The following is a 27,729-nucleotide window of genomic DNA, read 5'->3' on the forward strand; positions in this document are numbered from 1 at the left end:
GCCACGCGTGCCGGCGCGTCGCCGGAGCTTTTCGCCGCCGATCAGCACCGCCGTGATCGCCTCCTCGCCCTCTTTCTGGATCTGTGGTCGTTGCGTCAATCGGAGCACTTTGAATTTTTAGGGTTTCTCCCTCTCCATGGCGTCTTCCTCGTCTACAAACACCTCTATTGGTGGCTCATCTTCTGATCCCTCAATATATACCAATTATGTGAATGTACACTTGTCCATTGACAAGTTAGATGGCACAAATTATGCAACATGGGCGTCCGACATCAAACTTTGGTTGAAGAGTCAGGGGTACTTAGATCATCTTACTCAAAATGTGAGTACTGCTCCCATAGATGACACTTCCCGCTGGATGAAAATTGATGCTCAGTTATGCATTGTTATAAAGTCCACCATTCACTCCTCACTGAAACAAATGTTTCGATCCTATGAAACATGTTCAGAAGTATGGGCACAAGCGAAGTTGTTATACACAAATGACACTCAGCGTCTTTATGGTGTTTGTCAGGACCTATTAACTGTTATTGGTCCGCGCAATCCTGGTCCCATGGCAGAATATTTGGGTAAAATTCATGCCCTTCTTCATGACTTTAATGATATATTACCTCCTGCTTCCACTCCTGCTGAAGAATTGGAACAACGATCAAAGTTCTTCATGTTGTTGGCATTATACGGACTCTCTGATGATGTTTCTCATGTCCGTGATCAGATTTTGGGTTCTCCTGTCATACCCAACTTTACTTCTACTTGTTCTGCTCTTTTGCGTATACCGAGCAAACCCGTCACTGAGACATCCCCTCACACTGATGATTCCTCTGTTATGGCTGCTCAACGTGATGATCGAAGTCGGTCTCGCAAGCCAAGTAAAGGACGTCCAAAATGTGACCATTGTGGCAAGTTAGGCCACAAGATTGATAGATGTTATTCTCTCCATGGACGTCCTCCTCGACCTGTAGCAATGGCAAATTCTGATCCACCTCCCCGATCACCGTCTGCAGACCATCCTACTTCATCTAATATCGTAGACAAACCTGCAATCTTTAACGAATTTCTCAAATGGTATGAGGATCATCAGCACTCTGGTTCCACTACATCTGCACCTGTTGCACGTACAGGTACACCTTTTGTTGGTCTAACTCACTCCCTCGGACCTTGGGTCCTTGACTCAGGCGCCACCGATCATATCACTGGTAACAAGTCCTTGTTTTCTTCCTTGTTATGTCCGGATAATTTACCCTCGGTAACAATGGCTGATGGGTCTAGAGTCTCATCTCATGGTATTGGTACTGTTAATATTTTTCCATCCATATCCATTGATCATGTACTTTATGTCCCTGGGTCTCCCTTCAACTTATTGTCCATTAGTCGTTTAACTCGTACTCTTAATTGTGTTATTTCATTTACTAAAGATTCTGTTTGGTTGCAGGACCGGAGTTCGAAACACATGATTGGCACAGGATGTGAGTCTCATGGCCTTTATCATCTTCGCCCTTCTCCACATGTTGGCGTAGTCATGGAGTCACCATCCCTTCTTCATGCTCAGTTCGCTCATCCTAGTCTTGCCAAACTACAACAACTTGTCCCGAGGTTGTCCACATTATCCAGTTTTTCGTGTGAGTCTTGTCAGTTAGGGAAGCATACTCGTAGTTCCTTTCCTCGTAGTGTCTCACAACGGGTGTCGTCCCCCTTTTCATTGGTTCATTCTGACATTTGGGGACCTAGTCGTGTTAAGTCCATTTTAGGTTTTCAGTATTTTGTTACCTTTATTGATGACTATTCCAGATGTACTTGGTTGTTTTTAATGAAGAATCGTTCTGAGTTGTTTTCTATTTTCCAATCTTTTTTCAATGAAATAAAAACACAGTTTGGGGTGTCTATTCGAAATTTACGTAGTGATAATGGCCGTGAATACCTTTCTCAACCGTTTAAACAGTTTATGGCTTCTCATGGCATTCTTCACCAAACCTCATGTGCTTATACCCCTCAACAAAATGGGGTGGCTGAGCGCAAGAATAGACACCTTATTGAAACAACTTGTACACTTCTGATTCATGGTCAAGTACCCTCACGTTTTTGGGGTGATGCAGTTCTCACAGCATGTTATCTTATCAACCGCATGCCATATTCCGTCCTAGATAACAAAATCCCTCATTCTATCTTATTTCCTCAAGACCCTCTGCATCCATTACCTCTTCGAGTTTTTGGGTCTACATGTTTAGTTTATAATTTTAGTCCTGGTCTTGATAAGTTATTTCCTAGGTCTCACAAATGTGTCTTCTTAGGATTTCCACGGTCACAAAAGGGATATAAGTGTTTTTCCCCTTCCCTCAATCGTCATTTTATCTCTGCTGATGTCACTTTTGATGAGTCTTCTTTTTACTTTTCACATCTATCTTCTAGTTTTGTACCTCTCCCTGTTACTGTTGATATTCCTCTTATCTGTGATCCTCCTGGTGATGCTCCACCCATTTTGTCTTCTCCTTCTTTAGACTCTCATTCACCACAAGATCATCCTTCACCTCCACCCCTTCAGGTTTATAGTCGCCGTAATTGTCTCCCTCATGACTCACTTCCGGTGCCGCCTCATGTGTCTCCTCCGGCTCCAGCAACTGAGTCTGACTTGCCTATTGCTCTCCGTAAAGGTATACGCTCTACCCGTAACCCTTCCCCCCATTATACTGTTCTTAATTACCACAAATTATCTCCATCTTTTTATACTTGTCTCTCATCCATTTCTTCTGTGTCAATTCCCAAATCTGTGGGTGATGCCTTAACTCATCCTGGTTGGCGTCAAGCTATGATGGATGAATTAAGTGCTTTACAGGAAAGTGGAACTTGGGAGCTTGTCCAATTACCATCTAGAAAGTCTGTTGTTGGTTGCAGGTGGGTGTATACTATCAAGGTTGGTCCTGATGGCACAATTGATCGTCTGAAAGCTCGACTGGTTGCCAAAGGCTACACACAGATTTTTGGTTTGGATTATGGTGATACTTTTTCTCCAGTGGCAAAAATGACCTCTGTTCGCCTATTCATTGCCATGGCCGCTCTTCGGCAATGGCCTCTTTACCAACTTGATGTCAAAAATGCTTTCCTCAATGGTGATTTGCATGAAGAAATTTATATGGAGCAACCGTCTGGCTTTGTTGCTCAGGGGGAGTCATCTGGATTGGTATGTCGTCTTCGCAAATCCTTATATGGCCTAAAACAGTCTCCTCGGGCCTGGTTTGGTAAATTCAGTTGTGTTGTTCAACAATTTGGTATGTCTCGCAGTGAAGCGGATCATTCAGTGTTCTATCGCCACTCGAGTGCTGGATGTATCTACTTAATAGTGTATGTCGATGATATTGTTCTCACAGGAAGCGACTATCTTGGCATCTCTCAGATGAAACAACACCTTTGTCATCATTTTCAAACCATAGATCTTGGCAAACTCCGGTACTTTTTGGATATTGAAGTAGCACAATCCAATGATGGTATTGTCATATCTCAGAGGAAGTATGCGTTAGACATCTTGGAGGAAACAGGGTTAATGAACTGTAAATTTGTTGAGACACCTATGGACCCTAACATCAAACTCCTACCAAATCAGGGGGAGCCTTTCTCAGATCCTGAACGGTACAGAAGACTAGTTGGTAAATTAAACTATCTTACTGTTACGCGTCCTGACATTTCCTTCGCAGTTAGTGTGGTGAGTCAATTTCTAAACTCCCCATGTGAAGACCATTGGGATGCAGTTGTTCGCATACTGAAGTATATTAAAAGATCACCTGGAAAAGGTTTGCTATATGGCCCTAACAACGATACAAAAATCGTATGCTATTCAGATGCTGATTGGGCTGGTTCCCCTTCTGATAGGAGGTCTACTTCTGGATATTGTGTCTCTATTGGTAGCAACCTGATATCTTGGAAAAGTAAGAAGCAAAGTGTTGTGGCAAGGTCCAGTGCAGAAGCAGAATCTAGAGCTATGGCATCAGCTACTTGCGAGCTTGTGTGGCTTAAACAATTGCTTAGTGAATTGAAATTTGGAGATGTCACTCACATGATACTTATATGTGATAATCAAGCTGCTCTCCATATTAGCTCTAACCCTGTCTTCCATGAGAGAACCAAACACATTGAAGTTGATTGTCATTTCATTCGAGAAAAAAATCATATCCGGAGATATCAAGACTGAGTTTGTTAACTCAAGCAACCAGTTGTCAGACATATTCACTAAGTCCTTACGAGGACCTAGAATTGATTATCTTTGTAACAAGCTTGGAACATATGATTTATATGCTCCAGCTTGAGGGGGAGTGTTAGATGTTAAAATGTGTGTTTCTGTTATTTGGGCTTAGTCTATTCTGTATTAAGGGCATTGGCCCATATCTTACAATATAAATAAACTACCCTATGTGTATGCTAAACACACAAGGGATATTTTCTCCCAATCTTCTCTATTTCTCATAGTACTCATTTGGAGTTGGGTGCCTTGTATTTTGAACAACTCCTTCCAGAACAAGCTCAAAAGTAGGGGATCCCTGTCACTCACTATCGTCATCGGTACGCCGTGTAACCTCACCACTTCCTTCATGAAGATTTCTGCCACTGTTCGAGACGTGTAGGGGTGTTTCAAGGGAATAAAGTGCTCGTACTTATTCAATCGATCTATCACAACCAGCACAACATCATGGCCCTGTGATTTGGGAAGCTTTACTATCAAGTCCATACTAATCTCTTCCCAAATTGCTTTGGGAATCGGTAAGGGCTGTAGCAACCCTTGAGGCGAGGAGGCCAGATATTTGTGTTGTTGGCAAATTGGACATTGGGCCACGAAATCTGTAACCGCCTTCTTCATCCCTACCCAGTATAATGATTGGGCCACCTTGTGGTACGTTCGGTATACTCCCGAATGACCCCCAGTAGCAGTAGTATGGAACTCAACTAATATCTTAGGTATCCATGCTGACTTGGCTGAAATAACCAATCTACCCTTATAGTGGAGCCTGCCTCTTTCCAGGGTATAAGCTGAATTAGACTCAGGATCCTCCTTCACTTTCTCCACTATCTTCCTCAATTGCTCGTGCTCCTCTACCTCCCCCAAAACCTCCTGAAAATCCTGCTAATAGGGCCGAGCCACTATCCTCAACTCCTCCTCCTCCTCTGCTTCTTCCCCTTTTCTGGATGGGGCGTCTGCCACTCGGTTTGTCGCTCCTGCCTTGTACATTATTTTGAAATCATACCCAAGGAGTTTGGCTATCCAATTCTGTTGATTCTGCGTAGTAATCCTCTGCTCCAGCAGATATCTCAGACTCCTCTGGTCTATATGCACCACAAACTTCTGTCCAAGGAGATAGGGTCTCTAATGCTCGATAGCTAACACCAAGGCCATGAGCTCCTTCTCATAAATGGACCTGCTCAGTGTTCCTTCTGATAACGCCTTGCTAAAAAATGAAATGGGCCTCTTGTTCTGGGTGAGAACAACCCCCACTCCTCCACCAGAGGCATCACACTCAATATGAAACTGCTGGGTGAAATCAGGCAAGGCCAAAACTGGTGCAGTAGTCATTGCTGTCTTCAACTTCTCCATGGCTGCCCTAGCAGTTTCTGTCCATTTGAAATTTCCCTTCTTCAGCATGTCAATCAATGGGCGAGCGATCTTCCCATAGTTTCTCACAAATCTTCTATAGTACCCTGTCAAGCCTAGAAATCCTCTTAGGGCTTTAAGGTTTCTGGGTTCAGGCCACCCCCTTATAGCCTCCACCTTATCTGAATCCATTTCTACTCCCTTCTCAGAAATGCTATGTCCCAAATACCTGATATGCACCTTGCCAAATTCATTCTTTTTTCTATTCGCTACCCACCCATGTTGTCTTAAGGTGCTCAAACTTGCCCCACATGCTCCATATGCTCCCCCCTGGTTATGTTGTAAACTAGTATATCATCAAAGAATACTAGAACGAATCGCCTCAGGTATGGCTTCAACAAGCTATTCATAGCACTTTGAAAGGTGGCTGGGGCATTAGTAAGGCCGAATGGCATTACAAGGAACTCATAGTGTCCTTGATGCGTCCGAAAAACTGTCTTTTGGATGTCTTCTACTCCCATTTTAATCTGGTGGTAACCTGCTTTTAAATCCACCTTTGAGAAATACTTTGCCCCCCTTAGTTCATCCAGCAGCTCCTCTATAACAGGTATGGGAAACTTGTGAGGAATGGTTGCTCTATTAAGAGCCCTATAGTCTATATATAATCTCCTACTTCCATCCTTTTTCTTGACTAGAATAATCAGGCTTGAATAAGGGCTTGTACTCGGCCTTATTATCCCTGTTCTAAGCATCTCCTCTACCTGTTTTTCAATTTCTCCTTTCATCAAATGTGGATTTCTATAAGGTCTTACATTAATGGGACCTCTCCTTCCTTCAATGGTATTTTATGCACCATTTCTCTATGTGGGGGCAGTCCTCTAGGCTCTTGGAACACCTCCTTATATTGTTCCAATATGTTCTCCAATTCTTCTCCTTGTGCTACTGTCAACCCATAACCTAATTCTCTGGTTTCCTCTCCCTGCATACGTCCCAGGCTCCATACTACAGTCACCGCTTCTATTTCTATCATTTTGAACAATGCTTCTGGCACAACTACTTCCTTGGCCAATGTGTGATCCCCTGTTACCTGCGTCCCTCCTTGCCTGAAGACCATAGTTAGTCTTCCCCAGTTAGTCGTCACCTGTCCCAATTTCGCCAACCAATCTACTCCCAATATCACATCAACCCCTCCTAACTCAAACAGGTAAAATTGTTCCTCTATCTCCACTTCTCCTATCTCCAATATTACATTCCTGCAAAGCCCCTGAGTTCTTTTCTTCTGCCCATCTACTGCCTGGTCTCCTCCACCTCTAAGGCCAACTCCTCCACTACCCTCTGAGATATGAAGTTGTGGCTTGTGCCACTATCAATAAGAAGTAGCACCGGTCTCCCTTTAATCTTCCCCTGAAGCTTCAACGTCTTGGGTTGAGTTAATCCCCTTGCAGAGAAAGCCGAAAGCTCCATCTGCCTCTGATCCATATCATCCTCCGTTTCTCCATCCTCCTTGATCTCATCTTCACCCAATATAGTCACCCTTATGCTCCGTTCTGGGCATCTATGGCCAGAGCCAAAAGGCCCGCCACAATGAAAACAGCGACCCCCAGGTTCATATATTCCTGGTAAGGTAGGTTCTTCACCCCTCTTCCCCTGTTATCACCTTCTCCTGTCACCCTTTTGACTAATCCGACACTCTCGGTACCTCCTAACTTACCCACTCCACACCGGTTAGGCTCTATTCGGCCAACAGTCCCGCCTCTGCCAGCACTTCGTCCCCACGATGATAAGGTCTTACTTCCGCTCCAACCTCCAACCTTATCTCTCTGGCGAGCTTCTTCCACATCTCTGGCAATGCGCATGGTCGTCACCATCGCGAATCTCCCCCTGCAACCCTGCTAGGAAATAACCAAACAACTGCTCCTTCGGTAACTCGTTCCTTTGACCCACCAACACCTTGAATTCTTGAACGAATTCGTCCACATTCCCCGTCTGCTTGATCGCTGCCAGCCGCTCGAAAACGGTTCCCCTGTTTCGTCACCCAAATCGCATTACCAGCGCATCCTTCAATCCTCCCCACGATTTGTTCTTGCCTTCGTCCTCCAGAACCGGAACCAGTACCCCGCACTTCCTTCCATACTAATGTAAGCCAAACAGACCTTCTCTTCCTCCGAGACTCCCTGTAATTCAAAGAATTTTTCTGCCCGATTGATCCAGTTGAGCGGATCAAGTCCCTCGAAAAGGGGCAACTCTACCCGTTTTCGCCAGCCTGCGTTACCGTCGCCGCTCTCTCCTTCTCTCACTCCTATCTTGTCTTCCCGTTTCGCCCCCCGATTGGCATTTACTGATGCTTGATTACCGTCTGACAGCCCCCTTGGTCGCGCGCCCTTCCCCCCAAAATTTGCATGATTTCTTGCAAGTCTTGCCGAATCGCCGTTGTATCTTGGCGCAACGCTACATTTTCAGCCTTCATTCCGTGGACTGCTATCTCCATGGCTTCCAGCTGGTTCTTCACTACACTCAATCTACCATTGATTCTAGCCTCCATTGCTCTCTTCTCCCCTCAATTGGCAGGTCGGACTAGTTGTTAGGTTTCTTTAATTGGAAACCTAATTCTCTCCTTTCACAATTCACAACAGGAATACCAAAACAGAAGAATGAATCGTATTTCTTTATTTGCACACTAACAATGTCTAGAATCAATGTACACTTATGGGTAAATGCGGGAGCCTAATCCCCCTCCTCAGGCTTATGTCCTGACTATACACGTAAAACTATTCCCTCCTTAACCAACTAACAATTATTCTATTTATAATATGTTCTTCCCTCCAACTAGCTGTTATTACAATTATGCTTCCTAACCAGATACAATCCCCTTTTCCCCCCTTATCCCACTCTATTCTTCTTCATTCTTTCATATACTTTTCAGCCCCTATCAGAAATGATATTCAATTTCAATGTGTTTGGTCCTTTCATGAAAGACATGATTAGGACTAATATGAAGAGCCGCCTGATTGTCAGATATAAGTACATTTGAGTGACATCTTGAAATTGTAACTCTGTAAGCAATTGCCAAGGAAATGTCAAGACGAGTAATTGTAATGTAATTTAATTTCTAACTAATCTTCTATACTGCTCAGGATCTAAAATAGGCTCCCCTTGATTTTTGTATTAGGATCCATGTGTGAATAGGTTTTGATTTCATCAACCCAGTTTCTTCCAAAATATCCAATGGATACTTCTTTTGAGATATAACAATACCATTGTTGGATTGTGCTACCTCAATACCTATGAAGTATTTGAGTTTGCCAAGATCTTTGGTCTGAAAATGATGACAGGTATTGTTTCATCTGGGAGATGCCATGGTGGTTCTTGCTAGTGAGAACAATGTCCTCAGCACATAGTATTAAATAGACACATCTAGCACTAGAGTAACGATAAAAGACTGAATGATCCGCCTCACTTCAAGTCATACTAAATTGTTGAACCACAATGCTAAATTTTTCAAACCAAGCCTTAGGAAACTGTTTTAGACCATATAAAGATTTGTGAAGATGACATACCAATGCAAAAGACTTTCCCTAAGCAACCAATTCGGGAGGTTGCTTCATATAAATTTATTCTTGCAAATCTCCATTGAGGAAAGTTTTTTGACATACAATTGATAAAGTGACCATTATTGAAGAGCAGCCATGGCTAGAAATAAACAAACAAAAACCATCGTTGCCACTAGAGAAAATGTATCTTGATAATCCAATCCAAAAATGTGTGTAGCCTTTGGCTACAAGTTGAGCTTTGAGGCGATTAATAGTACCATTAAAACCAACTTTGATAGCAAAAACCCATCTGCAACAAACAACAAATTTCCCATACGATCATGGGATGAGCTCTCAAGTTCCACTGTTCTAATGAGCAAAGTTCATCTAGCATGTCTGATGCTAACTAGGACGAGCTAAGGCATTACTGACAAATTTAGAAATGGATATAGAAATATACCTTTACGAAGAGCAATTGGGAGGTCGAACTCAATTGTAGGAGCTAGAGGAGACAAAATAGTTGGCACTTGAAGTGAGTCACTTGGTGGTTGTTGGGACTATGTCTTCGACTAGAAACCCGAAGAGGTGGTGGAGGAGGAGAATCTGATGGTGGACTATGTACAATAGGAGGATCACATAACAGTAGTAGATGGAGACAAATAAGAAGAAGAAAGACCCTTAAAGTAAAACAAAAATTCATTGAAGGTGGCATCTACGGAAACAAAATAGCAGTTAAAATAAGGAGAAAAAGACTTGTATCCTTTTTGGGATCGAGTAAATCCTAAAAACACACATTTGTGTGAACTAGGAGATAACTTACCTAGTCCAGGACCAAAATTATGAACAAAACATATAAACCCAAAAACTTTTAGAGGCAAGGGATGAAGAGGTTCATGAGAAAATAAAATAGAATGAGGAATTTTGTAATCTAAAACCGAAGATGACATACGATTAATAAGATAACTTGCAGTAAGAATAGTATCACCCCAAAAATTGTTATGGAACCTGACCATGAATTAAAAGGGTGCAAGTTGTTTCAATAAGATGTCTATTCTTGCACTCAGTCACCCCATCTTGTTGAGGTGTATAAAGACCATGAGACTCACATTTATTATCAATAACCTATCTCGAACTCTAGTCATGTAAACAAATAGAAGTTTTAGTAAAAAAAATAACACAATCAAGAGAATGAGCTTGATGACTAATGGATAATAAGTTTTAAAGAAGATTTGATGGTATTTTTGAGAACTATACATAATTAAGCATCAATATCTTGATCACCTTTAGTAAGATGATCAAGATACTCCTAACTCAAGCCAAAGTTTAATGTTCGATGCCTAAGTCACATAATTAGTACCATCTAACTTATCAATGGGCAAGTGCACATTGACATAGTTAGTAAAGACTTACTAGTCAGACACATTGGTGGCAGAAGAGATACTGGGAGATGCCATGGAAGAAGAGAGAGAAAAACCCTAAAACACCAAGGTTCTCCAATCAAGGTAATAAGCATAGATCCTGAAAGAGGGGAAGGAGGCGACTTCAGCGTAGTTGATCGCTGCCCCGATGGTGCGATCCTATCCAGGAAAGAGTACGATCGTTTTTGTATTTGATTCCTCCCATAAGATAAACAAAGGAAATCTAAAAAACGCAAAAATAAGACAAAGATGGAGATACCACAATCTAGCATATTCATGAGTCAATGATGATTTCGCCCCAAAGATCTCAATCTTGGATAAGAACCAATAAAATCTTTTCTCAATGAATTCAAAATTAAAATATTGACTATCAAAAGCTTTAAGCTCTAGACACAATATTGAAAATGATAAAACTAGGTATATGATTAATCTCCCTTGTGTCTAAAACACATGTAGAGTAATATATTTATAATGAAGAATGATACAACTATATTTGGCAACCAAACATAAATATGGTAAATAGAAGATATTGTTAAAAAACAATATCAACAATATCTACCAATATCAAACAATATAAAAAGTCTACGTTTCCCTAATTAACATAAAACACAATATATCTAACAGATGTTATTAGCAAGCCGAAGGGATGTAGAGGCAAGGAATGAAATCTTGGCAAGAACACAATTGAACAACACAAGAAATGGAATAGAAAAAATATGGAAGATAGACACATGATGAATGGAAAAGGGATAAGGTAGGGTGATGATTACCTCATCAAATGTACACAACCATGGAGGTTGGCTATGACCCTTGAAGGTCCCTTGGCACACTTCTTGGTGGCTCTAAGAAGGCAAGAAAAAGAGAGGTCACTTGGGACAAGTCAACTAAGCAAGCAACACTCCCACAAAAGAAACACAAAAAAACTTTAAAGGCACTCTTTCTTGATTTCTATTCCATGAGTGATTTTACAAGGCATGTATGGTCTCCCTTTATAGGACGAGGAGCCATGTTCTATCTAGTCTAAATGGAGATCTTATACTACTTTTTAGGGTTAGCTATTCTAACCTAGGTTGGCTTTATTATAATATTTAATTAATCTAGCTAATCTATGCCTCTTTTCTGGATATTGCCTTGTGTGACTTTGTACTATGTTTTTTACATTTTTTGTATTTTTGATTTGTCTTGCTATTTCTTTACCAAACTCTTCTTTAATTGAAAACCCCATTTTCATGATCATATCAACAATGTATATTCTTGTAGTCCCTATTTTTTATATATTTTGGAATATAGATAGACATTTCTCGAAAATGAGTCAGTGTCCTTATGTTGATTACTTGACCTCAGAGGAAGCGGCTTGTTTTATTCTTTTAGTCAGATCGTTCTACTTTCCTATTCAGCTTCTACATATTACATGGTGCGCTTTTTTTCTTACTAAATATAATTTAAATTAGATGTTTTATTTTAGTCTTACGTAGTTATCACCGTAAAAATGAAAACTGAACCTTCTAAGAAGAAATTCATTTTAGTAATTGTTTTCTGAATAATGTTGAAAGCCTAAAATTATGATAAATTATCTTTTACAATTGATGTGTGTGATTTTCTATATAGTCCTTTAGTCTGTATTTTGTTTTATCCTCTCATTAGTAGAAATCTAATTCTCCCTATTGTTTCTAATACTCCCTATTGGAGCTTGTCTCATCTCCCCTCCGTCTTACTGAACTCCTCTCCTTTCACACCTATCTCTTTCACTTAAGAATCATGCCTGTCGTTATTGCAAACAAAGCTTCAATTGCTTGTTATTTTGGGCCTCTCCCCTTTTACCTTTCATTCTCTAACAATAATTTGTTAACAAAAGCTTTTAATGATAAATATAAATCCCAATCAAAAGGGAAGATGCATGCTTGGACTTTTTGCTTTGATTTTAATAGGAAAATATGTTTTTACGAGGTACTGTATTTTTAATTATGCACACGTAACCATGTAACAGAATAAATCTGAAATGAATTGAACAGGTGGAGAGGGGGTCAGCTGTTTACTTAAGTGGTCTAAGGGAGAAGTACTTCGGAGAAGTTTTTTTAAATGCCTCTACATGCTTTGAAGATCCACTATCGACTGGAAAATCAAACTGTGTCTTGGAATCATCACATGAGAATTCATTTCCGAACAAATTTCGACCACAAAGAACCCTATATGAAGAAGGCTTGAATCATATTGCAAGATATGTGGAATCTTTTGAGTCTCAAGCAAACGAAATTTGGCTTGTATTTAGTTTTGAAGGTGTGTCACTGTCAAAACTTCTATATTCCATGGAAGATGCATATGGTACTACTGAGCAAGAAAGACTTGAGCAAGCTAAACACGCTCAGATACTACGACCCTCAAAGTGGTGGCATTGGTTGAAAACAACAGAAGAAGGGCAGGCAGAAATGCGTAACCTTATCTGGCAGCTGGTATGTCTTAAACATAAATGTATTACCCTGATAGCCTTTATAGTTCCCTAGTATTCATAATATACTTTGAGATCTGTGTAGATATTAGAAATTGCATTTATTTCAGGAAAAAGTAAAAAGCCATTACTATTACTTAGATGCACAGCTTTTTTCTTTTTTTTTCTTTCTTTTTAAGTTCTTAGGTTTCTCATCATTTTTCTTTCATTCTATTTATGGTGCATTATAAACCTGTGCATAAGTTCTTGGGTGCTTAATTTGTGTCTAATATTATAAATTGGTTAGCATGCAACCAGGGCTTATTAAGAAGTTTTTGTCCTAGTTTTTATAATAATTCGTCAATCCCAAATCTTGATCTCATGGAGAAAGTTGAAAATAAGAATTATTTTATTATTCTCAATCATATGAATTACATTCTCCTTTGCTCTATTTGTAACAATCTAATCTTCTAAAATAAGGAAACAAAATAATCTAGAAGATTACACATCTATTTTCTCTAATTAGGAAGATTCTATAGATATCTTCTTTAATTAAGAAGATATTTCCTCTAATTACAACAGAGAACATTCATTATTCAAGTATCTTAAGAGTTTTTGCCGTTCAGTATTTTGATATCTTAAATAAATTTGATAGCTGCTGTCAACAAAGACGGACAAATATTACATTTCCCAGAATTAATTATTGATTTTTCCTGTGCTGCATATTCTTGACAATCCTCAGTTATTAGCTCTCAAGTCCTGTCATGATCGCAACATCACACACAGAGATATTAAACCTGGTAAGACATGGGTAATTTGTTGTTCCTGAGAGATGTATGCCTATACTGATTCTTAGAAGAACAGAATATTAGTGACTTTAAATTCATAAGCACCAACTAATTGATACGCTCTTGAACTGTGGATAAAAGGGCAATTTACTGAATCAATAGTATATCTATTTTTACCTTTTTAAGTAAACTCACCTTTTATTCTTCTTTATTATAGATTTACTTAATCAAACTGGGCGATTTTTTATTAGAGTATAATATAAAAAATATTGCATTTTTCATTCTGTTATAAAACAGAATATGCTCTTCCTTTGTCTTACCAGTTGTACTAGTTTGTTAGTCTGTTATCCTCCATTGTACAGCTGTATTACTGAGGACAGCTACCATAAATGCTTACTCTGTATTCGGTTTTCAGTGGGTTGAATCAATTGAAAACCTTCAGTCTAAGTTTAATTCTCTCTCTAAAACTTTTCAATTTCAGTTTAATTCTCTCTCTAAATTTCTCTAAAGGTTTTGGATCCTATGTTTACTCAAAAATGTTTCACCTGTGTATTTTAATGCTTACTTGACTAATTGTTTAAACACTACCCTTATCCACAGTTCATAACAAGATTGCTATATGTGATTCATTGATGCATATTTGATTGATTTTTCTTTTTTTATAATGCAATGCTCCATTGAAAGAATTTATTTTAAAAAAATTAACTGAATGTATTTTACTTTTGAAGAGAATATGGTGATATGCTTTGAAGATCAGGAAACAGGGAGATGCTTGAAAGAGATTCCCACTAAAGTTAATAATTCTTCCACCAAAATGTACGTGAAGCATCCTGGTTGTATTTCAGTACCATCCTTTTGTTTTAAACTGTTTATTTTAGAATAAAAAATTTATTGTAAACACTTTAACATCTGTCTTATATTTAAACCATGGATATGCCTAGTTACATCTATTTATTATTAGTTCAACTGTGGTGTAATCCGTATTTTTCTTAAGCATGGTCCAAACACAAATAATGGGATCACTGCAAACCCAATCCAAGATGGTCTTTTCATGACCACTGCAGCATGATGAATAACACCCTTCTTTTGCACTAGTTTAAGAGAAAAAATCTTTTTTATAACTATTTTTAATACACAACAAAACTTAAGGAGATTGAGAGGAAGAAAATGTTTAGTGGTGTTTGGTATCTATCCCCGTACTTCTGTAGTTAGTCTGAGAGTTGTGGGAATTAGGAAGTCTTGGAGTATTGTTGTCTTGTATTTGGTTTTAATATCATCTTATTGAATGATTAACTTTTGCAACTCTTCTACCATCATGGTGTTGGTGCATCTAAGAGTCTTGTTACAGGCAGAATTTCGCTTCCTAATGTTTGACATTCAAGTTATATTTCAAAAACTACTTGAATAAATATTTTTAAAGCCAATAATATATTGCAATGATCCTCTTAGTTTGGCTGCCTATTTCATGTCATTTCAAAGATTGATCTACCATCTATTTCCAATTTTATATCTCCTTATGTATGGAACATTTAAATAGTTTTTTCATTTCTTTTTGTTGAAAGTCTCACATTGACTAGAGATAAGATCAATTCATAGTATATAATTTATATATATACATAAGTTGGTGCAAATTTCACCTTATAAGCTAGTTTTGTGAGGTTGAGTTAGACTTAAAGTTCACTTCTTAACATAGTATCAGAGTCATGGATTATAAAGTCTATCCTAGTGAAATTTGATGTTCGGCCTATGGGTCCACTAGCTATCAGACTATCCATTTATATAAGTGGATGAAAACCTCACCATACAATCCGGTTTTGTAGAGTTGAGTATGTTTAAAGTTCACTCCTTAACACTTTCTGAAAATTGATCTACAAAATTAAATTCTCTGCTATTTCTATTCACATTTACTCATTCTGTTCCAAAAAAGTAAGCTATATATGGTGACTGACATTTCAGTAAAGATAATATGCAAAGAAATTCATTCACTGTGAAATCTGATGTTCATCTCTTTTGATAAGAATTTTATATTTGAGCTGTTTTTGCTTTTGATTGCTTACCATTTATTTGTTTAGAGAGGACCTACTATTACTTATGTGTCTGAATTCTATGCCTTTTAGTATGATGAATGTTGAGATTTTCTTATGAAGCCTTTCATGTACTGTAGTTATGGAATTTAAATTCAGCTATATCACATGATGCATAAAAATTTTCCTAATTAACTCTTCAAATCATTACAATGTGAATCTATCTATAAACAGGTCTATGAGATATCTATATATGCTATATATCCTGCTTGTGTTGGGAAATTTTTTTCTCAAATTATTATTTACCTGATAGTCATAGTTGAGTCTTTGGCAATGATAGCAATAAAACTAGGTTAGTGCTTACCTTTAAAACTTGAGTTGTCTATCCAACTATATGTCTCCATTCATGTGTGCATAATTTCTAGGCGTTTTGAAGTGAGTTTGGTTCCTTTTTGCTGTTTCTTTTAGGCGTATTATTGACTTTGGAAGTGGACTTGATGAATACACATTAAATAATTTGTATGGTTCTACTGGGCCTTCGAGGTATCTTGCTTCTCTTTACACACTGATCATTTACTAGTGATTATTGTGGTAAAAAAATGCTATATTTCTTCAGAGCTGAGCAAACCTATGAGTATACGCCTCCTGAAGCTTTACTAAATGCTACATGGTATCAAGGGCCAACAAGCTCGACTTTGAAGTATGTGATATTTCTACATGAAGTTAGCATCCATATTCATTTTTTTTTTCTTTTTAAGATGTTGCTTGGTCTTTTGATTCTGCATGTTTTTGATGCAACCTTTATGCTTTCACAGATATGACATGTGGAGCGTTGGTGTTGTGATGTTAGAGTTGGTCTTAGGGACACCAGATGTTTTTCAGATAAATGCTTTAACACGGACTCTATTAGATCAACATCTAGAAGGCTGGAATGAGGGCGTGAGGGAGCTGGCATATAAGTATGTATTTTTTATGGTGTTAATCTTAATTCTGTTTGATAGCAAGAAATTAGGATGACACAATGATAGTACCTATCTCTATCTAAACTAGAAAGGCAACCAAAATTTGTTTATGCGATGTAAGTTCTTGCTAGTTCAAAAGGAATGTACCCTTTAGGTGTTTTTCTGTGTCTGAAGATGTCTTGTTCACCAATTCACCAAATTGTTTGATGGGAACTAAGATCCAAGTTAGTTCCACTAATGGATTGGAGGTAGTTCAGTATTAGGAGTATATACCATAGAAAATAACTGGTTCTATGGTAACAAATCCATTAAAGCAGTTCTGTATTAAAAGTTGTAGGATGTCAGTTAAGAGTCGAAAATGACTGGCACTGTATTACTAGAAAATAGTTCTGTATTAGAAGTGCATAGTGGCAGTTATGCATGGAAAATAACTTTTGGGAGTCATGTTTCAAAAGTGTGTGCCTAATAGTTGGTTGTGTAATTAGGAATTATGAAGTTATTTGTAGTTTGTGGATAACTAGTTTATGGCTGTATCGTGTGTGATTTTCAGTGTCTAATATTATATTTACTTTCTCTTTTAGGGTTTTATTGAATTTATTTTTAAACTCAACTTAATCAGTATCTCAATGCTACAGTGTCTGTTTTGTTGTTCCTAATATTTGGCTGGAGTTTTTTTTACACAAGTACAAGTCCTTCATTGAATTGGAGTTGCCCCATTATTTATTGGGCATAGATGACAACAGTTTTGATGTTCAATGATGTGTATTCCTTTGTGGATCAGCTTGGGACCCCAAATAACAATATTCAGTTTTCTGGTTTAAGTTTGAAGTTAAGAATCTTTCATTCATTTCAACTTTTTAGAATTTGCTTGCTCTTTAGCATTTTCCTATCTTTATTAAATATTAAGGAAGCAGGGGAGAACAAATGCTTCGAAATTTCAAAACACTGGGCATCTGGGAGTTGATTGCCTTTGTCTCTGTTATATGATTGCATTTTAGTTGTTTATTTATATCAGGTATTTATTATTGCAAAACCTCCCAAGCATTTTGTTTGCCACAGTCCCATACATTTTGTAGGTTTGACTGTTGATAACTAAAATGTTTACTGTCACTGTCTCCTTCAAGGGTGGTATGTGCAAGCAGTCAGGTGTATATTTGAATCTTGCTCATGCATCCCAGTTTTAAATATTAATAGTTTACATCTAAACGTGTTATTTTTGTTCTAAAGACTTTATTGTAATGAAGGGAACTTGATATTTATTCATTCTTTTGAATTTATGTACCCTATAATTTTAACTATCATCTTTTAATGTGGTAACAGACTTAGATCATTCATGGAATTGTGCATTTTAATCCCTGGGATCTCCAGGTCCAGCAGTTTCTCAAAAAAGTATGACACAGTGAACCAAGTAAGTTTTACCACCGTTACTGTTTTAATCTTTGGTTCTTGACCTGACTAAAGCTAATTAAGTTGTTTAAACTTTTTCATGTGTTATGACGCTGTTGATTGACATTTTTTAAAATTAAAAATATTTTACTATTTTATAATAAATATATGGGTTTTGGAGACATTTCTAGATTTAGGTGATTTTCAACAAGACAAGCAGCAAAGATTATCTCCATTTGTAAACCTCATACTTAATCCAAGTCTAATGTGGCTGAAAATCACTGTGTTGGAAAGTCATCTTAATTTCAGTTACCCCTAACTCACCTTAGTTGTAGCCTTTTTGGGGCCTGTCTTAATTGCAATGTTTAGGGTCTTGTTTAGTCTCACATTGACTACAAATATTGATTACATTAGAGCCTAGAAAGATTGGAGCATTTTCAATGCCTAAGTCTATTTGTGTGGAGTTGAGTTAGATCCTAATCCTGAATTTTAGAAGATACTCAGTAGTTAATAAATGGACTGTGAAAGACAAGTAGGACGGGTTGAAATGGAATTTTATAATATTTTTTATTTTTATAAGCAAAAAGAATTAGAGACCTCCCAGATCTGCGGTTTTATAATACAGCTAAGAGACCACTGACTACAATTGTTGTCGTGTTTTTGTATAGTTCTACTTATCAGTTTTGTTAATTTAAATGCAACACCCATGATTATAAATAAATTAATACCTTTTTATACAAAGACATTTTTATATAGTTTATATAAAATAACATTTTTTTATTGATATATTTGTTCTATATCACTATATCAGTAAAGAAAGCATGGTCCAAACACAAATAATGGGATCACTGCAAACCCAATCCAAGATGGTCTTTTCATGACCACTGCAGCATGATGAATAACACCCTTCTTTTGCACTGGTTTAAGAGAAAAAAATATTTTTTATAACTATTTTTAATACACAACAAAACTTAAGGAGATTGAGAGGAAGAAAATGTTTAGTGGTGTTTGGTATCTATCCCCGTACTTCTGTAGTTAGTCTGAGAGTTGTGGGAATTAGGAAGTCTTGGAGTATTGTTGTCTTGTATATATTTAGGATTTAGGATTTAAGATTATTGACAATTTGGTGCAATCTTTACCCATTCTTTTTGTATTGTTATCCTACAAGAGTAATTTAGTATGCTTTAGTCTGTGTCTTCCTCTTCCCCGTCTTCCCCTCCTTCTTAGGCCAAATTTAATTTTGAATGGCCTATATATAGGTACAGTCCAATGGTTTAGTTGTTGGAAAGATGCTACCTTCCAGCTGTCTTATTTGAACATACGTTGACCTGATGAAGTGTTCATTTTTGTCAATATAGGTTGGAGTTTCACCTGCATCTTGGAAATGCTCTGAAGAATTCTTTTCTCGTCAAATTAGGAATCGAGATCCCCTTAAAATAGGGTTAGCTTGCTACATCCGATGCTTTCCCTTTTAGCATATTATATCAAGTCCTTCTGTACAGTTCAATAACTTTCTCGTCAAAATATTTCCTTTGACTTGCAGTTTTTCAAACATCTGGGCTTTACGGTTAGTGCGTCGTTTGTTACATTGGGATCCAGTAAGTTGTCAGCTTAAAATGGATTTCTTGTCATGTTTACCCTCAAAACATGTTTTATTGATGAAAGTGTAAATTGTTTTCCATGATATCATTGAAGTTTGATTGACTTATTTATTGGGATCCAGTAAGTTGCAAGAATAAAATGGATTTCTTGTCATGTTTACTCTCAAAGTATGTTTGATGGATGAAACTATGTAAATTGTTTACCACCATATTTTATTGGAGTTTGATTGACTTATCTATGTGGAGTTGTACTAAGTTCTGCATTTCTATTAAATCTGTCCATGGAGGAAAAGAACAAGACACATGAAGGAGCCCATATGTTTGCATCACCCAATAGGACAAATATTTATGTTGGGTTTTGACACGGGAAAAAGCCCATTGCATTTTTCAGTAAGGCCTTATCTGAGGGATCCTTAAACAAGTCCATATATGAGAAAGAATTAATGGCTTTGGTCATGGCTACACTGGAGGCCATATCTATTGGGGCAGAAGTTCATTGTACACACTGATCAGAGAAGTCTGAAATACTTGATGGTGCAAAGGATAACCACCCAGAATCAACAAAACTGGATGGAAAAACTGCTAGGCTATGATTTTGAGATTTTATGCAAGGCTGGGAGTACGAACAGGGTGGCAGATGCCCTGTCTCGTAGAGGACAAGGTGGTGAAGAGGAAAGGGAATTGAGAGTATGCAGGATTTCCAAGAGGTGTTAAAGGAGGTTGAGGAGGATGAGGTGCTGATGAAGGTGATAACAGAGATTTAGAAGGATCCCAATGCTCATTCAACCTACACCCTGGAACAGGACAAGTTGCATTACAAGGGTAGACTGGTGCAATCCGCGAAGTCGGTGTGGATCCCCAAGCTTCTGGCTGAGTTTCATTTGACCAGCACAGGAGGCCACTCTAGAGTGTATACGTACAGAAAGGTAGCCCAATCTTTGTATTGGATAGGGATGAAAAAGTCAGTTACGGACTTTGTAGCGAGTTGCTTAGTGTGCCAACAGCACAAATTTGGCAGCTTCTCCTCAGGGACTGTTACAACCTCTGCCCATACCTCATGTTGTTTGGGAAGAAGTGAGTATGGACTTTATAGTGAAGCTGCCAAAATCCCAAGGCTATGATGCAATACTAGTAGTGGTTGGCCGCCTCAGCACATATGGTCATTTTTTGCCACTCAAGCATCCTTATTCAGCTCGGACATTGGCGAAGGTGTTTGTTATGGAGGTAGTGCAGTTACATGGGATCCCAGTTTCAATTGTCAGTGATAGGGATCCCTTGTTCCTGAGCATTTTCTGGAAGGAGCTATTTAGGATGCAGGGGACTCAACTCAGGATGAGTACAACTTATCATCCTGAGTCAGATGGCCAAACCAAGGTGTTGAACAGGATTCTGGAGGGGTATTGATGGTGTTTTTGCTCGGAGCAGCCAAAGAGCTGGAGTGCAATGCTGCCCTGGGCTGAATGGTATAATACCGGTTATCAAGGTGCAGCCACGTGCACACCTTTTAAGACAGTATATGGCAGGGCTCCACCCTCTTTGAGCAGATTCGTACCAGGAGAAACGCTTGTAGAAGCGGTTGCCCAGGAATTGAAAACGAGAGATGGAGCTCTTAAAAAGTTGAGGTTTCATTTGACTCGAGCCCAGGATTTGATGACCCAGTAGGCGAAAAGGAGGAGACCAGCAGATATTAAGGTGGAGGATTGGGTCTACTTAAAGATCAGACCCCATAGACAGTCTTCCATGCCATCAAGACTCCATCCGAAGTTATCAGCTCGATATTTTGGACTTTTTCAAGGTGTGCAACAAGTGGGAGAAGTGGCTTATAAGCTCAGGTTACCAGAAACAGCTAGGTTACACCCAGTATTCCATGTATCCTAGCTTAAGAAGGCAGTGGGCGCGAAGAAGGTAGAAAAGAAACTGCCGCCAGAGTTGCAAGCAGAGGGACCTACGTTTTGGCCGATCAGAATCCTAGAAAAGAGGAAAATACAACAAGGAGAGGAGGTGGTCTAGCAAATTCTGGTAGAATGGCAAGAAGGAGGCCGAGAGGCAACGACTTGGGAGGATATGTTGACTATAAGGGATCCAGATTTCAACCTTGAGGACAAGGTTGATGATGAGGCGGTGGGTATTGTTAGGAAGTGGAAAGTGTATGAGAGAAGAAAGGCACGACACCGAACGGTGAAGGAGGTGAGGGCGTGAGCCGAATGATGGAAGGAGGTGAAGGCATGGGCCGAACGGTGGAAGGAGGTGAGGGTGTGAGCTGAACGGTGTAAAGAGGAGAGAGCGGGAGTCGAACGGTAGTTAATATCCTAACTGCTTCAGCTGTTAGGATGGGCCCGGAAATGAATTGTATAAATAGAGCTATGATCCGTAGTTAGAGGGACTTTTGACAGTTAGTTGTTCTGACAGGAACGTTTAGTCCTGTGGGGGAGGTTAGGCTCCCATTGATTGCTTGTACATTGTATCTTACCAGTTTTGAATACAAGAAACCCATTCTTTTGTCTTCCGTGTATGAGTAGTGAGTGTGGGAGTGGCTGTCTGGTTTGGTTTCTTACCCAGAAACCTAACACATGTGGAGGCTGGTGAAGATGTTGCAGCTCCTATGTCACCTATTAATGATGATCAAATGGGGACATAAACGAATGGGTTGAGTACAACGCTGGTGATGTGAACCAGCCTATGAGGATGAAACTGAACCTTTAAGTTTGGCTTTTGTCAACATAACAGATGAAGATTACTAGTATTTGCTTACTGTTGATGAAAAAAATGCCAAGAAAAGGGACTCAATGATAGGATTTTGATGGAGGTCTTGAGTTTGAATCAATTTCCAATTCAATTGAGTCACAAGATCTATAGAAGCTAAACCAGAGCAGATTGAAGTTGGGAAAACATCTATAGAAGCAGCGACACAAGATCTCATGGAAAGGGATGAAGCACTCCAGCAGCTTAAATTTCCGGAGTACAACGTTGAGGACAAGGTTGTTTCAGCAGAGGAGAGAATTGTTAGGCATGTAAATAATGATTAAGAGTGGAATAGATATTATAGAAGGAACGATAGCATATGGAAGGTTTACTGTAGAACGAGAAATAAAAGTAAGCAGTGGAAAGGTATGTGGTGGATGCAGTGCTGTCAGTTGGCAGTTGATCTATATAGTTAGACCAATCAGTTCCTTGTAGGGGGCATTCATTTATGTTGCAAGTCTTTGACTTTGTGACAGGGAATACCCTGTGTTAAAGGAAGCTTTTTTCTTTGTAAACTTTGGCTTATACGGCTAATAGTGAATAATTAAGTTTAGAAGTTTTTCGTAGTTCTTTTCAGTCTTGTTTTTCTCTTCACGGTTTTTGGGCGCCTAACGGTCAATGTCCTGTTTGGTGTTGTGTTAGAGTATCAAAACACGTTAAAACACATAATGAGGAAGGATTCTTTTTTCTTTCAAACTTCGTTGAAATATTCTTGACTATATTCATTTCATGATCTTGGGCTTAAACTCGAAATTCACTGTATATTTCCCACTCCTCAAAAAAGAACAGATTTGGCTAATAGTAGTCTGTATTTTAATTGTCTGCTGCTACTATATCTAATCAAGGCTTCTGTCATAACTGTAGGAGGATCGGCCAAGTATTGATGAGGCTCTTCAACATCCTTATTTCCAACATCCCCGCAGAGAGTGATTATATAGAAAACGATAAGGTCTTCTCCACCGATTTATTCATTTACAGGTAAGTAATCTGTGCCTCTAACTTATAAGCTTATGTTAGAATTTTGTCTATAGAACTTACAATAAGCTTGTATCTCATGATAGCTTGTGCTATAAAACTTAGGTTAAATAAGTTTTTATCCCTTAAAATTGGTTCAAATTGAAATTTTTACATCCAAATTTTTTTCAGCGTTTTTTAGATCCCTCTGTTCGTTACTATCTTACTTTTGAATTAATTATATTAACATGCTAATTATAACAATGTCCCATGAAATGTCTAGTAATTGATTTTGTGAGACTCTTAAGAGTAACAAAGTTACTGCTTGGACCAAATTAGCATATTTAAGAGTAATAAAGTTACTATTTGGATCAAATTATTAAATATTTATAAAAACACTGAACAAATTGTATGGTTTCTAAAAACTTAATCAACCCTAACTTTTATAACTTACGCTATCATGAGACAAAAACTTATTTAAACAAGTTTGAAAGAGGTTATAGAAAGTCCTTTTCATCATCCTAAATAAACAGTATATAAACTCTTCCAAATACCTCTTGAATGAATTGATATTGGTTAAAGTTGAAAATAAGACTCATTTATTATTCTCAATCATAAAAAATACATTCTGATACCCTTTATTTGTAATAATCTAATTCTCCTAAAAAGAGAAATAGGGAAACTAGGAAAATAAAATAAAGTTGTTCTCTGGAAAAGAGTTCAACCACATCTTAGCATTGCCTCCCAAAGAGAAAGGGAACAAGCTAAGTCTAATAGCTTCATCTGGCACGCCATTGATCTTCACAGTATTGCATATCTCATTGAATGTAGTCCGATGCTTATATGAATTTTCATGTGATAATCCATTGAATTGGTTGCTCTTCACCAATTGAATCAAAGCAGGCTTCATCTCCATATTTGCAGCATTAAACCTTGGCCTTGCAATACTATTAAAATGATGAGGGCCAATAACTGTTGCATAATCTGCCAGGGTACGTCTACCATTCTGCTCTTCAGTCATATTTTATGTTTCCTGGTCAGATCTTTGAGGTGAAGGGTCTCAAGAGAAGGGAAAAGTTCTCTGGACGTCCTTGTTCCTCCTTTTTCTTCTACTAGTAAAAAGAGGTTCAGAAACTCTCGTGCTTCTAGTCCGAATTGTACCCTGCATACACTAGAGAACAAAACACTAGAGCACCCAATTAGAACCAACAGATAAAAACAAAAATTAATAAAAACAAAATTTAAAAACAATAAAAAATAAAGTCTAATCGGTTAAGAATCGCACAAAAGTATAGTTTAAACCATGAGTCCCCGGCAACGGCACCAAAAACTTGTTAAGACTTCGGCAAGTGTACCGAATCATATCAAGTAATAATAAATGGTAAGACCAAGTATCGTTTCCCAAGAGACTCACGACACTAAACAGTCGTGTAATTACTTAACTAATTAAGACTTTTAAGAACAATTTTGGGTTTTTAAATGAAAAAACAAGAAAGTAAATATGAATGTAATTTTGATCAATTGAATAGAAAGCAAAAGGGAATGATGATGTTTGTACTATGAGATGAAGATGTTGTTGGGGTTTAGATTTCACCTAATCAATCTCATGCATATAATAATTCTTCTTGTTTATTAAATGTCAATGTCAGTTTCTAAATTACTTAGAACCCGATCTCTCGGTGAAAGAAGCCTATCCTTAATTACTAAACCACAATGTCTTGCATCTTTAATAATTAATTTTGCGTTACGAACGGAAGCTTAAGACAACCAAACATTCTATCCCTATGTCTAGGCAATAGTTCCCGAAATTCCCGAGTTCTAGGTTTCTAGGTATTTAGCAATAACAAAGAAAACCAAAAATCATGCCATGAATGAGTTAAATATAACAACCATAAAGTAAAGGAGAATAACCCTAACAATTAATGAAAGAAGCATATATAAATTGGAATCAATTCAAATACATGAGAGTTTAGAGGTTACATCTTCTCCAACAACATATGAATTTAGTTCTCCATTGTCATAGAGAAACTAGATGTACAATGGAATGAGAATGAAAGATAAACCCTAAAAACTGAAGAGGAGAGCTTCCGCATCCAATTCTGCCTCCAAGGAGTCGAAAAAGTCTGAATTTGCGTCCCTTCTGTCAAAAGATACCAACCCTAGGACGAACAAATCCTTAAATAGAGCAGAAAACAGAGTCCAAGCCCAACACACTGGCGCTCAGCGCCCCTACATAAGGCAACCAGTAGCTGGTACGAGAGGAGTGGCGCTGAGGGCCCCGTAAGAAGGCGCCTAAGCGCTGTGCGACACAAGGAGGATGGCGCTCAGCGCCCCAGAAAGGGCGCCCAAGCGATGATGCGAGACATCCTGCGCTAAGGGTCCTAGAAAAGGGCAGCTAGGCACCCATACGAGACATCCTGCGCTAAGGGCCCTAGAAAGGGGCAATCAGGCGTCCTGCGACCTTCTGTAGCCTTCTTTTCTAGTGCTTTTTCTGTCCTTTCTGGATTCCAACTCCTTTGTACTTTAACTCTTCTTCCAAATTATTCCAATTTCCTACAAAATCAAAGGAATTTAGTAATAAAAATCATAAATTCTAAACTCAACTCTCTTTATTCACAACTTAACTAAAAACAAGAGTTCAAGTAGGTTTCTAAGTCAAAAAGAGCTCATTTAGTATCAAAATTGAATCACAAATAACGGTGAAATCAACCATTATCAATCGACACTTAATTGCGGGTTTTACAATGGTTTTGTCTCTTCTATTACTGAAAACGTGTCCCAGAACAGAAACAGGGCAGTTTTATTTTGTCTATATACGTGAAGGATCCGTGTTTGATAAAAGATGATGCCAAAAATACAAATACTGACTACTAAATAGGGCCATAGTCGCATGATTGACGACCCGGAGGATCCTATGAGCATCGAATGCTTCATATTTTACATTGAATTATAAAAAAAGTTAGTGGTGTTTCTTTGTCTTGATTTTATAAAAGAATAATTGCATTACAGCACATGAGAGAGCGGAAACAATATCAATGATAGGTTCTGCAAATATTTATTCATTTTGTTCTTCCTTCAGATGTTGAAGGAGGGTTTAAATGAACTTTGCTGATTTTAGCTGCATCATGAACTACAATATATCATTATCCTTTATTTTAGTTGGTTGGCTGGTTCTTAATGACTGCTATTTCATCTCATTTGATTTCCTTCAGATGTGCTGTAATGACATTATGAAAGTTAATATGCCTCTTCAAGGACATCGAGGAAAGCTGAAAATCTAGCGGGGCGGTTGGCATCAAATATCGTCTGTAATTGGCATGGAAACTTTAGTAGAATAAAAGATTTGGAATTCATGAAAGGCTCGTCACAAAGAAAGATCAATATTGCCTCTGCTTAGAACAGCCTTTACGGCGCATTCGGCCAAACATGATGAGAATACTGGTCGGTGAAAATTCTAAAATCAGTCACACGTGTTAGAGGGACGTGTTCGATTTTTTATCATCCCATACAGTACAATACATTAATGCGCTGTGTTAATAAAATTCCTTTGTATATCCGTGTATAAGAAGAGCTCATGTTCGTAAGGAAATGCTTGCAATTAAGATTTAAAAAGTATTTTTAAAAAAAAAAGATTGATATTCAATATAAATTATGAGAATAGGGTAATAAACTTGCTATTCAATTGAGATTGTAAAGGATTATTTTTCTAATTTAATTTTTATGGATTTTTGGGTTACTTTTATCGATCTCTTCTAATTTCAAACATTTTTTACACTCGAGTAATTGTTTTTAAGTTATTGCTTCCATATTATTTTAATTATTGTGATACGTATGACACCATTTAGAAAAATGTCATTTCTTACTGAGACAATGGTATTATGAGACAATAGATGCTGAATGATTTTTTGCTTAACCAACAGTCTGTATACTAATAATGACTAATAATGAGTAGTGACAGTTGATCACGTTCTCATTTAAATTCCTGATTGATTTGATGAAGTGGATAAAAATGAGATGTGGCAGAAAGTGTGTTGCAGTATTGTCTTACTAATTTCATCAGTATTGGAGTATCCAGTTGAAGAAGTTTGTGATGCCGCAACGATGAACATCTTGAAAAAGTTTGCATCCATATGCTATGAGATTTTCAAGATCCACAAAGTGTTCGAAATAGAGTCTTATGGGTTTCTCTTCAGATGCATGAATGACTGAGACATGTGTTGCAGTTTTGTATGCTTCATTGATGGAAATTTTAGCATCTTGTGCAATGGCCATGGTGGGGTGAAGAGTTTTCTTTGGGAAAGAAAGTTTTGGGTATATTAGGGTTTTT

The 27,729-nt window shown here is 38.0% G+C and overlaps 1 protein-coding gene across 4 annotated transcripts in view; it reads left to right on the top strand.

Moving 5' to 3' along the window:
- Positions 1-27,138, top strand: part of LOC108325860 (uncharacterized) — a 49,294-nt gene extending 22,156 nt beyond the window's left edge. For 2 of the 4 annotated variants that reach the window (XM_017558960.2, XM_052875626.1), the window contains exons 11-21: positions 12,533-12,970; positions 13,688-13,745; positions 14,462-14,549; positions 16,226-16,300; positions 16,374-16,457; positions 16,573-16,716; positions 18,040-18,127; positions 19,464-19,546; positions 19,649-19,703; positions 23,313-23,426; positions 26,615-27,138. In XM_017558960.2, coding sequence (XP_017414449.1) covers positions 12,533-12,970; positions 13,688-13,745; positions 14,462-14,549; positions 16,226-16,300; positions 16,374-16,457; positions 16,573-16,716; positions 18,040-18,127; positions 19,464-19,546; positions 19,649-19,703; positions 23,313-23,378 — 1,179 coding nt within the window. In that variant the 3' untranslated portion in view covers positions 23,379-23,426; positions 26,615-27,138. The remainder of the gene's footprint in view (positions 1-12,532; positions 12,971-13,687; positions 13,746-14,461; positions 14,550-16,225; positions 16,301-16,373; positions 16,458-16,572; positions 16,717-18,039; positions 18,128-19,463; positions 19,547-19,648; positions 19,704-23,312; positions 23,427-26,614) is intronic. The other 2 variants (XM_052875625.1, XM_017558962.2) reach the window with 2 other exon arrangements.
- Positions 27,139-27,729: the final 591 nt, after the last annotated feature.

The sequence above is a fragment of the Vigna angularis genome, chromosome 3 (genome assembly GCF_016808095.1).
Source record: "Vigna angularis cultivar LongXiaoDou No.4 chromosome 3, ASM1680809v1, whole genome shotgun sequence".
NCBI lineage: Eukaryota > Viridiplantae > Streptophyta > Magnoliopsida > Fabales > Fabaceae > Vigna > Vigna angularis.